The 13,504-nt window shown below is 39.0% G+C and overlaps 1 protein-coding gene across 2 annotated transcripts in view; it reads left to right on the top strand.

The window, feature by feature from the left end:
* The window catches only part of LOC121327760 (integrin-linked protein kinase), a 130,160-nt gene that overhangs the window by 66,932 nt on the left and 49,724 nt on the right, over positions 1-13,504 (top strand). For both annotated transcript variants that reach the window (XM_041271945.1, XM_041271944.1), the window contains exon 5: positions 2,959-3,055. In XM_041271945.1, coding sequence (XP_041127879.1) covers positions 2,959-3,055 — 97 coding nt within the window. The remainder of the gene's footprint in view (positions 1-2,958; positions 3,056-13,504) is intronic.

The raw sequence follows: 13,504 nt of genomic DNA, 5'->3' as shown, positions 1-13,504 counted from the left end.
CATTTATCTACACATCCTACCCCACAAATTCCAAATGAAAAAAAAATTCTAGAAATTTTAGAAAATTAATTAAAAATAAAAACTGAAATAGCTTGGTTGGATAAGTGTCCACCTACCTTGTAATAGCAATCCTAAATTAGCTCAGGTGTAAACAGTCTCCCTCACTATCTCCCTCACTAATGAACTAAGTTAAGTTATCTCCACCTGAGTTAAATACAAATTAGGATAAATTCAACAGTTCCTGTAGGTTCCCTCTGTTGGCTAGTGCATTTCAAAGCAAAGACTCAACCATGAGCACCAAGGCATTTTCAAAAAAAACTCCAGGACAAAATTGTTAAAAGACATATATAGGTGTTAAAAGACACCTAAATGCAAAGTGTTATGTTTGCCGCAAACCCAACATAAGGCGTCACCCAAAGAACACCATCCCTACTGTGAAGCATGGTGGTGGCAGCATCATGTTATGGGGATGCTTCTCATCGGCAAGGACTGGGGCACTTGTCAGGATAGAAGATAAAATGAATGGAGTAAAGTACAGAGAAGTCCTTGAGGAAAACCTGCTGCCCTCTGGAAGAAAGCTGAAACTGGGACGGAAGTTTACCTTTTCAGCATGACAACGACCCAAAGCACACAGCCAAAGCTACACTGGAGTGGCTAAGGAACAAAAAGGTAAATGTCCTTGATTGGCCCAGTCAGATCCCCAACCCAAATCCAATTGAAAATTTGAGGCATGGCTTGAAGATTGCTATCCATCAGTGCCCCCCAAGGAACTTGACAGAGCTTGAACAGTTTTGTAAAGTAGAATGGTCAAATATTGCCAAATCTAGGTGTGCAAAGTTGGTAGAGACTTATCCCAACAGACTCACAGCTGTAATTGCTGCCAAAGGTGCTTCCACCAAGTATTAACTCAGAAGTGGAGACTTATCCAATTATGATCTTTCAGTTTTCTAATTTTTAGGATATCATTTTTTTCTCAATAAAAACTTTTTTCCCCCCTTAACAGTGTGGCATATGGTGTGTAAGTAAGTGGTAAAAAAATCCTCATTTAAATGCATGAAACTCTGAGGGACTAAAGCATATTGTTCAACAATGTCTTGCACATCTGACAGTTGTAAAGTTAAAAGTATACATATTTCTGTGCACCAATTTTTTTTTTTATTTTTTATCTCTGTATTATCTCTAGAACACGTTTGAAGACAAAGCAACAAATCACAAAAGTCTACAACAGTTTGCTGTTACTATATATTACAGGTTTACTGCATAAAGTTACTCCATGAAAAGTGTGATGCGAGTGTGCTGTTGCATACAGGGGTATGTTTGCATTCAGCATCTGAGTGACGTGTTTAGTGTGTACACCACCAGTAATTTAGGGAGTTGAGAGCTGCGACAGTTCATCAAACGTGTTCTTGTTGTAAAATGCAACAGTTATGTTCAATACAGGATTTGTGTCTGTTATTTAAATAAGAACTGCACACATTGAGGGGGGGAGGTGTATTAAAATGCATGTGCATTTGGGCGGATATAGGATTCGGATTCGTTTCACCCAATCCTAAGTATTCGGCCGAATCCGAGCCTTGCTCAAAAAGTAGGTATTCAGGCCGAATCTGAAACCGAATCTTTGGTCACCTCGCTATAAAAAAGATATTGCTGCTTTAGAAAGAGTGCAAAGAAGAGCAACCAGAATTATTCCGGGCTTAAAAGGCATGTCATATGCAGACAGGCTAAAAGAATTGAATCTGTTCAGTCTTGAACAAAGAAGACTACGTGGCGACCTAATTCAAGCATTCAAAATTCTAAAAGGTATTGACAGTGTCGACCCAAGGGACTTTTTCAGCCTGAAAAAAGAAACAAGGACCAGGGGTCACAAATGGAGTTTAGAAAAAGGGGCATTCAGAACAGAAAATAGGAGACACTTTTTTACACAGAGAATTGTGAGGGTCTGGAATCAACTCCCCAGTAATGTTGTTGAAGCTGACACCCTGGGATCCTTCAAGAAGCTGCTTGATGAGATTTTGGAATCAATAAGCTACTAACAACCAAACGAGCAAGATGGGCCGAATGGCCTCCTCTCGTTTGTAAACTTTCTTATGTTCTTATATATATTATTTACATTTTAAATAGTGAGCAGATAGGTTTGTTGATTGCCTTAGTGGTATTTCGCCTTGGGATAATAAAATACTGAATTCAAGTCTTATGATTTCATAAAAACGCCAGGTGCTCTATGTTTGGTATTTGAGTTGAGTTAAAATTGCCAAAATTAGTTGATTAGTCTTTATAAATAGCCATTTGAAAAGACATGATTTTAATCAACGCAAGAACAGAAAAAGATACGACCATGCCCCACTTGAGTAATGAAAATCGCCTGGTTGCTATTGGCATGACTGAAGGCAGCCTGTCTGTGAGAGAAGTTGCTCAGAGAATGAGATGTTCTGCTTCAACAGTCAGCAGACTAATCCAGAGAAACCAGGTAACCCGCTCTGTGAGCGACAGGCCATGTAAAGTCTGTGCGTCAACGCTGCCAGGATTGTGTTAATGCTCTGGGAGGTCATACCCAATACTAACTTTGTAATGTTTTCATTTTGACAGTGTGTCACGTTTCATACTAAAAACTTATCATGATTCATTAGATCCGTGTTGGGTTTCTTTTGTGCATCAGTGTGTGTGTGTGTGTGTGTGTGTGTGTGTGTGTGTGATATGTATATATATATATATATATATATATATATATATATATATATATATATATATATATATATATATATATATATATATATATATAGATATATATATATAAGTAAAAATAAAGTTACTAGATACTATGATAACTTTTTTCTGAACTAAACATTTACATTAAACATGTTAGAGATCTTGAAATTGCATGTACCTCTATGTGGGTAGTCTGTGCACAGCTCTGATTCACTTCATAACTACCAGTCCCTGCTGTCTTCCATCCCCCAGGACTTGGTGACCAACGGAGCTCAGGTCAGCATCGGTAACAAATATGGAGAGACGCCATTGGACAAGGCCAAACTACACCTTCGGGAGATTTTGAAAGGTAGGGGAGATCCAGCATAATGGGGAATAGAGGGATCTGAAATCTGAATAGAAATGCATCGTTAGCAGGGATTCCCTCTTGACATTAACAATAGTTACATACAGTACCAGTCAAAAGTTTGAGTACACTTGCTGGAAACTAGATTTTTTTCATAATTGGCCATGTTTTATGTCATATACGTTTCTGTAAATACTTGAAAACAAATGTTACAATATACAAAACAAAACAAGGAGTATCAAAGCAGTGTTCAAGAAAATTGAAAATTGTCTCTGAATCTTGGATTCCTCAAAATAGCCACCCTTTGCCTTAATAACCTCACAAACACGAGGCATTCGGTTAACAAGTTTCAGCAGGAAATCACCCGACATGTCTTCCCAGCTCTACTGCAGCAATTCCCAGAGATGTAGGGCACTTGTGGGTAGCTTTGCTTTGACTCTTCTGTCCAGTTCGTCTCATACAAGTTCTATGGGATTGAGGTCTAGAGACTGGGCAGGCCAGGTCATTAGATTGAGTCGTCCTTCACTTTCCTTCTTCACCAGATAGTTCTTGCATAACTTTGATGTGTGTTTCGGGTCATTATCTTGCTGAAGAATGAAGGACTGCCAACTAGCCATAATCTTGATGGAATGACATGCCTCTGAAGTATGCTATGATAGCCATGTTGATTGAGCTTGCCATGGACTTGGTAAAGATCACCAACACCAGCAAAGCAACCCCCGGACCATGACACTGCCTCCTCCATGCTTGACAGTGGGAACCACACATGCAGAACTCATGCGCACACCCTCTCTGCGTCTTACAAATACTCGGCGGTTGGACCCAAATATTTCAAATTTTGACTCATTTGTCCCTAAGACCAACTTCCACTCCTCAAACGTCCAGTTTCTGTGTTTTTTGGCCCAGGCTAGTCTCTTCCTCTTATTCTGCACTCTTAACAATGGTTTCTTTGCAGCAATTCTTCCAATTAGGCCAGCTTCACGCAATCTGCTCTGAACAGTTGATGTTGAAACATCTATACTTCTAGTAGCATTTAGCTGAGCTTGTATTTCGGGGTCAGTTAATCATCGGTTTCGCAGACTTGTGACTCGAATGAACTTGTTCTCTGATTCTGAGGTCACCCTTGGCCTGCCTGACCTTGTTTGGTCCTCATGAGTGCCAGTTACTTCAAATTGTTTGATGGTCTTGGCCACAGCAGTTACAGACACTTGCAAAATTCTTGCGATTTGTCTAAAGATTGACCTTCATTGCTTAAAGTAATTACAGACTTTATTACAGTCTTTTTTCTATGCTTAACTGAGCGTATTTTGCCATTTTCTGCTCCCTTACATTCAGGAATGACAACCTGTCAAATGCTACCTATATTTATATTAATCATGGACCCTCACCTGTTAACAATAATTGGTGACAAAAGGTTAATTAGGTAACATGCTAGTTAACTCGGAGAACATCTAACAAAGACACTTATACTTAGGCCAGTGTTCTAACACCGTGTTATACACATTTCAGACTTTTAACTGACTTGGGCTTCAGACTGAAATCCCCTTGCTTTGGGTGACCATTTCATTGAAGTTGACAAGATTTACATTTTTATTTAAAAATTTAATTTTTCAATGCAATTCACTTATGATTATCAACTTATATAAGTACACATATCAAATACTTATAGATGACTTTATACAGTTAAAAGCATAGGTAATCATGAATATATATCATCTATAACTTAACACAAAATCTTAACACAGACGTTCTAAAGGGTTACGAGTTACATTTTATATAATGTAACAAGCGTTCAATTCAGATGTATTTATTTATATAGCGCCTTTCATACCACAGTATCTCAAAGCACTTTACATGTTTGTTAGAACAGAAAGAAATCTGCATCAACAAGAAAAAGTAAAAATTACAAAATGTACAATACAGAATTAAAATAACAATAAAAAATTGAAGAAAACACGAAATGAATATGAACTATAGAATAAATACAACATTACAAAAGCAAGTAAAATAGATTTTAAAGGTCATATTTAAGTCCAGTTAAAAGGCTAGACTATCAAAGTAAGTCTTTAATCATGACTGAAAAATATTGAACGAAGCAGCATCACTAATAGAAAATGGCAATTAGTTCCACAATCTGGGACCATGTGGCAAAGTGGTTAGAACATAAGAAAGTTTACAAACGAGAGGAGGCCATTCGGCCCATCTTGCTCGTTCGGTTTTTAGTAGCTTATTGATCCCAAAATCTCATCAAGCAGCTTCTTGAAGGATCCCAGGGTGTCAGCTTCAACAACATTACTGGGGAGTTGATTCCAGACCCTCACAATTCTCTGTGTAAAAAAGTGTCTCCTATTTTCTGTTCTGAATGCCCCTTTTTCTAAACTCCATTTGTGACCCCTGGTCCTTGTTTCTTTTTTCAGGCTGAAAAAGTCCCTTGGGTCGACACTGTCAATACCTTTTAGAATTTTGAATGCTTGAATGAGGTCGCCACGTAGTCTTCTTTGTTCAAGACTGAACAGATTCAATTCTTTTAGCCTGTCTGCATATGACATGCCTTTTAAGCCCGGAATAATTCTGGTCGCTCTTCTTTGCACTCTTTCTAGAGCAGCAATGTCTTTTTTATAGCGAGGTGACCAGAACTGCACACAATATTCAAGATGAGGTCTTACAAGTGCATTGTACAGTTTTAACATTACTTCCCTTGATTTAAATTCAACACTTCTCACAATGTATCCGAGCATCTTGTTAGCCTTTTTTATAGCTTCCCCACATTGCGTAGATGAAGACATTTCTGAGTCAACAAAAACTCCTAGGTCTTTTTCATAGATTCCTTCTCCAATTTCAGTATCTCCCATATGATATTTATAATGTACATTTTTATTTCCTGCGTGCAGTACCTTACACTTTTCTCTATTAAATGTCATTTGCCATGTGTCTGCCCAGTTCTGAATCTTGTCTAGATCATTTTGAATGACCTTTGCTGCTGCAACAGTGTTTGCCACTCCTCCTACTTTTGTGTCGTCTGCAAATTTAACAAGTTTGCTTACTATACCAGAATCTAAATCATTAATGTAGATTAGGAATAGCAGAGGACCTAATACTGATCCCTGTGGTACACCGCTGGTTACCACACTCCATTCTGAGGTTTTTCCTCTAATCAGTACTTTCTGTTTTCTACATGTTAACCACTCCCTAATCCATGTACATGCGTTTCCTTGAATCCCAACTGCGTTCAGTTTGAGAATGAATCTTTTGTGCGGGACTTTGTCAAAAGCTTTCTGGAAATCTAAATAAACCATGTCATATGCTTTGCAATTATCCATTATCGATGTTGCATCCTCAAAAAAATCAAGCAAGTTAGTTAGGCACGATCTCCCTTTCCTAAAACCATGTTGACTGTCTCCCAGGACCCTGTTACCATATAGGTAATTTTCCATTTTGGATCTTATTATAGTTTCCATAAGTTTGCATATAATAGAAGTCAGGCTTACTGGTCTGTAGTTACCTGGTTCAGTTTTGTTTCCCTTTTTGTGGATCGGTATTACGTTTGCAATTTTCCAGTCTGTCGGTACCACCCCTGTGTCAAGAGACTGCTGCATGATCTTGGTTAGCGGTTTGTAAATTACTTCTTTCATTTCTTTGAGTACTACTGGGAGGATCTCATCCGGCCCAGGGGATTTGTTTATTTTAAGAGCTCCTAGTCCCTTTAACACTTCTGCCTCAGTTATGCTAAAGTTATTTAAAACTGGATAGGAACTTAATAGTGTGCAGGTGCAGGTGATCAAAGAACAGACAGACAATTGTAATCCAGGTGCAAAGGCTTGTTTTATTTGTTTTGTCCAGTGCCTGACAGCGAAACAAACAGCAAATAATAATGCTGTTCAGTAATATAGCAGCGTGTATCACTTTAATTATGATCCCTGGGTTTGCCCCGCAAATAATAGTCCCATTTTTATTATACACCCACACAAAACACCACATACACAAGTCTCTTAGTGTGTGAATTAGTGCTAGTGGTGCAAACACAGTTTATTGTGATACAGTGCAGTGCTGTTCCAGGTTTGTGCTGGCCTCTGGCGTCAGCTCCAGAATCGTATTTAGCCATGTAGTAATATATAACACAAGACTTACAGACAAACAAAACAAAACACTCACAAACGTTTTTATTCCTCATGGGGTCTCTCACAGTCCTTACAGTTCAAAATGCTTTTAAACCAAATGAAGGAACAGATACATCGCTTCGACCCCTATTTATACCATCACTCATAACCCCTTGGTAAACGATTGCAGCCGCTCCTGTAATCCGCGGCTGCCACATTTACCTTCCGGGTCAATGAGTTAGTGTACCGAAACTCCGGCTCTTTTCTACATGACAGACTTCCTTTTAACCCTCGGAATGAAGTGTCAGGTCAAGTAGTCCAGAGTATTCTGTTCGACTTACTTTGTGCCCTCACAAGTCGGGAGTGAGATTTACGACCAAGAATCATTGTCTTTCTGTCACAGACCATGATCACTAAATGCACTTTCTTCTCTCCCTTTTCAATTTTACCTTTGGGAGGCACAACATGTTGGCATTAGCTGACCTTAAGGTGTGCAGTGGTTTATATCAGCTGATTGGCAGTTTTCTGCTTTTACTCAGACCCCCGTGGCTATTGATGTGATCACTGCAGGTCAAGGAGGAAAACATTTTCCTGGTTTTATTTATTCATTTTAAAGCAATTCACACATTTGTGACAGTTTCAGTTTCATTTTGTTTCTTTTTTTTTTTTCCACATAAAAAAATCTGAATAAATAAGGCACCATTTCATTAACGGTTGTTTTTACATTACGTACCCAATTGGAGCTTGCAGACGGCTGTCTTGGCAAGTTGCTATTTCATTGGTCCACAAACTGTGAATTAAACAGTTAGAACATAAGAACATAAGAAAGTTTACAAACGAGAGGAGGCCATTCAGCCCATCTTGCTCGTTTGATTGTTAGTAGCTTATTGATCCCAGAATCTCAGCAAGCAGCTTCTTGAAGGATCCCAGGGTGTCAGCTTCAACAACATTACTGGGGAGTTGATTCCAGACCCTCACGATTCTCTGTGTAAAAAAGTGTCTCCTATTTTCTGTTCTGAATGCCCCTTTGTCTAATCTCCATTTGTGACCCCTGGTTCTTGTTTCTTTTTTCAGGCTGAAAAAGTCCCTTTTGTCAACACTGTCAATACCTTTTAGAATTTTGAATGCTTGAATTAGGTCGCCACGTAGTCTTCTTTGTTCAAGACTGAACAGATTCAATTCTTTTAGCCTGTCTGCATATGACATGCCTTTTAAGCCCGGAATAATTCTGGTCGCTCTTCTCTGCACTCTTTCTAAAGCAGCAATATCTTTTTTATAGCGAGGTGACCAGAACTGCACACAATATTCAAGATGAGATCTTACTAGTGCATTGTACAGTTTTAACATTACTTCCCTTGATTTAAATTCAACACTTTTCACAATGTATCCGAGCATCTTGTTAGCCTTTTTTATAGCTTCCCCACATTGCCTAGATGAAGACATTTCTGAGTCAACAAAAACTCCTAGGTCTTTTTCATAGATTCCTTCTCCAATTTCAGTATCTCCCATATGATATTTCTAATGTACATTTTTATTTCCTGCGTGCAGTGCCTTACACTTTTCTCTATTAAATGTCATTTGCCATGTGTCTGCCCAGTTCTGAATCTTGTCTAGATCCTTTTGAATGACCTTTGCTGCTGCAACAGTGTTTGCTACTCCTCCTACTTTTGTGTCGTCTGCAAATTTAACAAGTTTGCTTACTATACTAGAATCTAAATCATTAATGTAGATTAGGAATAGCAGAGGACCTAATCCCTGATCCCTGTGGTACACCACTGGTTACCACACTCCATTCTGAGGTTTTTCCTCTAATCAGTACTTTCTGTTTTCTACATGTTAACCACTCCCTAATCCATGTACATGCGTTTCCTTGAATCCCAACTGCGTTCAGTTTGAGAATGAATCTTTTGTGCGGGACTTTGTCAAAAGCTTTCTGGAAATCTAAATAAACCATGTCATATGCTTTGCAATTATCCATTATCGATGTTGCATCCTCAAAAAAATCAAGCAAGTTAGTTAGACAAGATCTCCTTTTCCTAAAACCATGTTGACTGTGTCCCAGGACCCTGTTACCATATAGGTAATTTTCCATTTTGGATCTTATTATAGTTTCCATAAGTTTGCATATAATAGAAGTCAGGCTTACTGGTCTGTAGTTACCTGGTTCAGTTTTGTTTCCCTTTTTGTGGGTGGGTATTACGTTTGCAATTTTCCAGTCTGTCGGTACCTCCCCTGTGTCAAGAGACTGCTGCATGATCTTGGTTAGCGGTTTGTAAATTACTTCTTTCATTTCTTTGAGTACTACTGGGAGGATCTCATCCGGCCCAGGGAATTTGTTTATTTTAAGAGCTCCTAGTCCCTTTAACACCTCTGCCTCAGTTATGCTAAAGTTATTTAAAACTGGATAGGAACTGGATGACATGTGGGGCATGTTGTCAGTATCTTCCTTTGTAAAAACTTGTTAAAAGTAATCATTTAGTATATTTGCTATTTTTTTTTCTTCATCTATGATTTTGCCATTTGTATCTCTTAAACATTTAATCTCCTTATGGCAGGCTGGCGAGTGGAAAGAGGCCCAGAGACAGACTGCAGTTCAAAAAGATAACTATTTTATTATAAATAAACACAAAATAAACGTGCACAAGGGCAAAAACAAAGCAATTTAAACACAAAGAAAGACAAAAAGCAAAACTTACAAAAATAACAATTTCCAGGCTGGGCAATGCCTTCACTGGATTCAAACTTTCCAAACAACCAAAAAAAAACCCCAACCTGCTTCCTCAGCTCCCTCTCTCCAAATGAGAAGCAGAGGCCTCCTTTTATATCAGGTGGCTGGGCGCTGATTGATCGTTAATCAACCTAATCAACTAATCAACCCCAGCCACCTGAACATAATAAACCCAGGCAGGTAGGGGAAGTTAACCCCATCCCTGCCAATTTAAAGGGCACAGCTTTGCTCTACCACATTCCTCTTTGAATTTTCTCTTGCTGTTGTAATATTGGAAAAACATTCTGGAATTGGTTTTAGCTCCCTTAGCAATGTTCATTTCTATTTCTCTCTTGGCCTTTCTAACTTCCTTTTTGACTTGCGTTTTCAGTTCCATGTACTCTTTCTGCGTACTTTCTTTTTGGTCCTTTTTTAATGCTCTATAAAGTGTCTTTTTTCGCTGAATTTTTTTTTTTAATTGATCTATTAAACCATTTTGGCAATTTAGTTTTACATTTAGATTTGTCTACTTTAGGGATGTAATTGTTTTGCGCCTCTAGTACTACATTTTTGAAGAACAACCATCCTTCTTCTGTGGGTGTTTTCTCTATTTTACTCCAATCTACTTCTGTTAGTCTCTGTTTCATACCTTCATAGTTTGCTTTTCTAAAATTGTAAACCTTAGCTTTAGTCTTTACTTTTGGGGTTTTAAAAAACACTTCAAATGAGACCATGTTGTGGTCTGAGTTTGCCAGTGGTTATGGTGCAGTTACAGTTCTTATACAGTTATACAGAAGCCTATTGTTGTAAGGATTTTTATTATTATTATTATTATTATTATTTATTATTATTATTATTATTATTATTTTCTTCCACCAAAATTACAAATGCCTATAACTTTTAAACAGCTGCACCAAAACTCTCGAAATGCGGATCGAATGTAGAGGACTATGAGACGTTGTGCGTGATCAATATGTCAGCCTTTGGTCACATGGTGTGGCAGCCATTTTGCTTTTACTAAAAATTTTGGACAATATTCAAGTCTTCTTCTCATGAACGGTAAATAGTACAGCTGTGAATTGTTGTACATAGTGCACCCATGTCCACGATTGATTCTACTTAAGGAAAAATTGATCGGTCATATGGTGTGGCGGCCGTGTTGGATTATGCTTAAAACGCTTATACGACAACTCCTCATGAACCCTTTTACCGATTGACGTGAATCTTGGGTATACGTTATCTTTGTGGTGTCCTCTAAAAAAAGTTCTTCAGGAAAAGTTCTTACGTGAACAAACATGGCCGCCATGAACCAATCAGTATGGGTGACATGCCAGTTTTGACCATTTTTCACCTTGAAATTACACATTCTTACCACTGGGGACAGCTGTTACCATGGAAAACAGCACAGTCTAGGAAAAAATATTTCTTGAAGCAGCCATTTTTCGCTGGTGTCTAGTAAGAACGGTTTCACTAACTCATGTAACTTAAAACACAGTAATTACAATGGACAGGCTGATATTATTTTACACATACACATAGTACAGTATACAAAGACACATACTGTAAACTCTTTTTGAAGCCCTTGTTACAGCTGTACAGCATCCATACAAAGAAAAAAAAACGAACCATGTTTTTAAACCATAAGACAATCGAAACAATAAAATGCACAGTACATGAGCTTTATAAGTCACACAAGTACAGTTGTTTAAAAATCAGAATTGTTATGTTTACGACTGAATTGTGTTAAAACAACAATCACAGATCCTGAATGTGTTGCAACTAAGAGGCGCGTGTAACCCATTTAGACATGAAAGTGCTGCTTATTTTAAGTAATGCAAAGTATAGACAGAACTCTTCACAATCGCTTGCTTTATGAAGTAAAATTGCAACTGTGAACATCGCACGGTTATTCATGGAGAATCCCCCCAAAAAGTGGACATTTTTGTATAATTGGAGCTGTATGAAAAGCTTTTCTGATGTAATCTTTGTTTACTTAAAATAACCTTGTGGAAGTGCAGGCATATACAGAACTAAAGATTCATTCTCAAACTGAACGCAGTAGGGATTCAAAGAAACACATTTACATGGATTAGAAAATGAATACTGTGTAGAAAACAGAAAGTACTGATTAGAGGAGAAACCTCAGAATGGAGTGAGGTAACCAGTGGAGTACTACAAGGATCAGTATTAGGTCCTCTGCTATTCCTAATCTACATTAATGATTTAGATTCTAGTATAGTAAGCAAACTTGTTAAATTTGCAGACAACACAAAGTAGGAGGAGTGGCAAACACTGCTGCAGCAGCAAAGGTCATTCAAAATGATCTAAACAAGATTCAGAACTGGGCAGGCACATGGCAAATGACATTTAATAGAGAAAAGGAAATAAAAATGTGCATTATAAATATCATATGGGAGATACTGAAATTGAAGAAGGAATCTATGAAAAGGACCTAGGAGTTTTTGTTGACTCAGAAATGTCTTCATCTAGACAATGTGGGGAAGCTATAAATAGGCCAACAAGATGTATCACACAGCAGACTCCCACACCAAGGCAAACACTAGAATAGTTATCTCGTATTAGAGTGTCCAAAACGGTATCTCTGTCCCAATTGGTCGCAGGCTAGATCTCCAGGTTATCCACTGTGATTGGATAGTTGGGTTAATTTGGGCAGTGCCTGAGTCCTCATGAAGTATTTATTTATTGGTTGTTCTCATACCGACGCGGCCCATTGTTCTCCATTAGTCCCCTATTCTGCCCCTTGTCGGCTGGATTTATGACATAGGCTGGTTCTCGTCTTTAAGTGTGAAGACACCTAGAATTGTTTGGCTTGTGGCGCCGAATGAGTCATTCATCTTCTATCAAGGGGAGTTCCATGCAGCTCAAAGTGGAGGCTCCACCCAGAAGTGATGAGCCTGATATGGGACAGGTTCAGGAGACCAGAGGTCAACCTCTTTGCCTCCCTGATATCTACCCATTGTCCCCTCTGGCTGTCCATTCTGGGGACCAGAGGTCCGTTAGGAGTTGACGTCCTCGCACACGAGTGGCCGAGGACTCTTCTTTATGCTTTTCCACCTGTAGCATTGCTTCCGATGTGCCTAGAAAAGATCAGGCAGGAACGAGCCAGGGTGCTTTTAGTGGCCCTGTATTGGCCCAAGAGAACGTGGTTCTCCATGCTGGCGTAGCTGTTGCATCACCAGCCTTGGGAATTGCCCATGCATTGCGACCTGCTCAGCCAGGCGCAGGGGACGTTGTGGCACCTCGACCCATCGTCTGGCCCCAGAACTGCTCCAGGTCAGCCATTTACGCTTCGATGCACTCTCAATATGGATACAAGTGGGGCATGTTTCAAACTTGGTGTTTGGCATGGCACGTTGATCCCATGACTTACTCCATGCCAGTCATTCTGTAGTTTCTGCAGGACCTCTTTGATAAGGGTGAACCCTCCTCGACTCTGAAAGTTTGCTTGGCAGCCATCTTGGCTTGTCATGTTAAAATTGACTCTGTGTCCCCAGGGGCTCATTTTCTGGCTGTTCAGTTTCTAATAGGAGCGCGGTGGCTTCAGCCTGCTTTAAGAACAAAGTGCTTCATTGGCAGTTAAGTGTGGTGCTGCATGCACTCATGAAACCACCCTTTGAACCACTGCAT

The sequence above is a fragment of the Polyodon spathula genome, chromosome 15 (genome assembly GCF_017654505.1).
Source record: "Polyodon spathula isolate WHYD16114869_AA chromosome 15, ASM1765450v1, whole genome shotgun sequence".
Lineage (NCBI taxonomy): Eukaryota > Metazoa > Chordata > Actinopteri > Acipenseriformes > Polyodontidae > Polyodon > Polyodon spathula.
The sequence above is the reverse complement of the archived record's forward strand: the minus strand, read 5'-3'. Positions and strand labels throughout refer to the sequence as shown.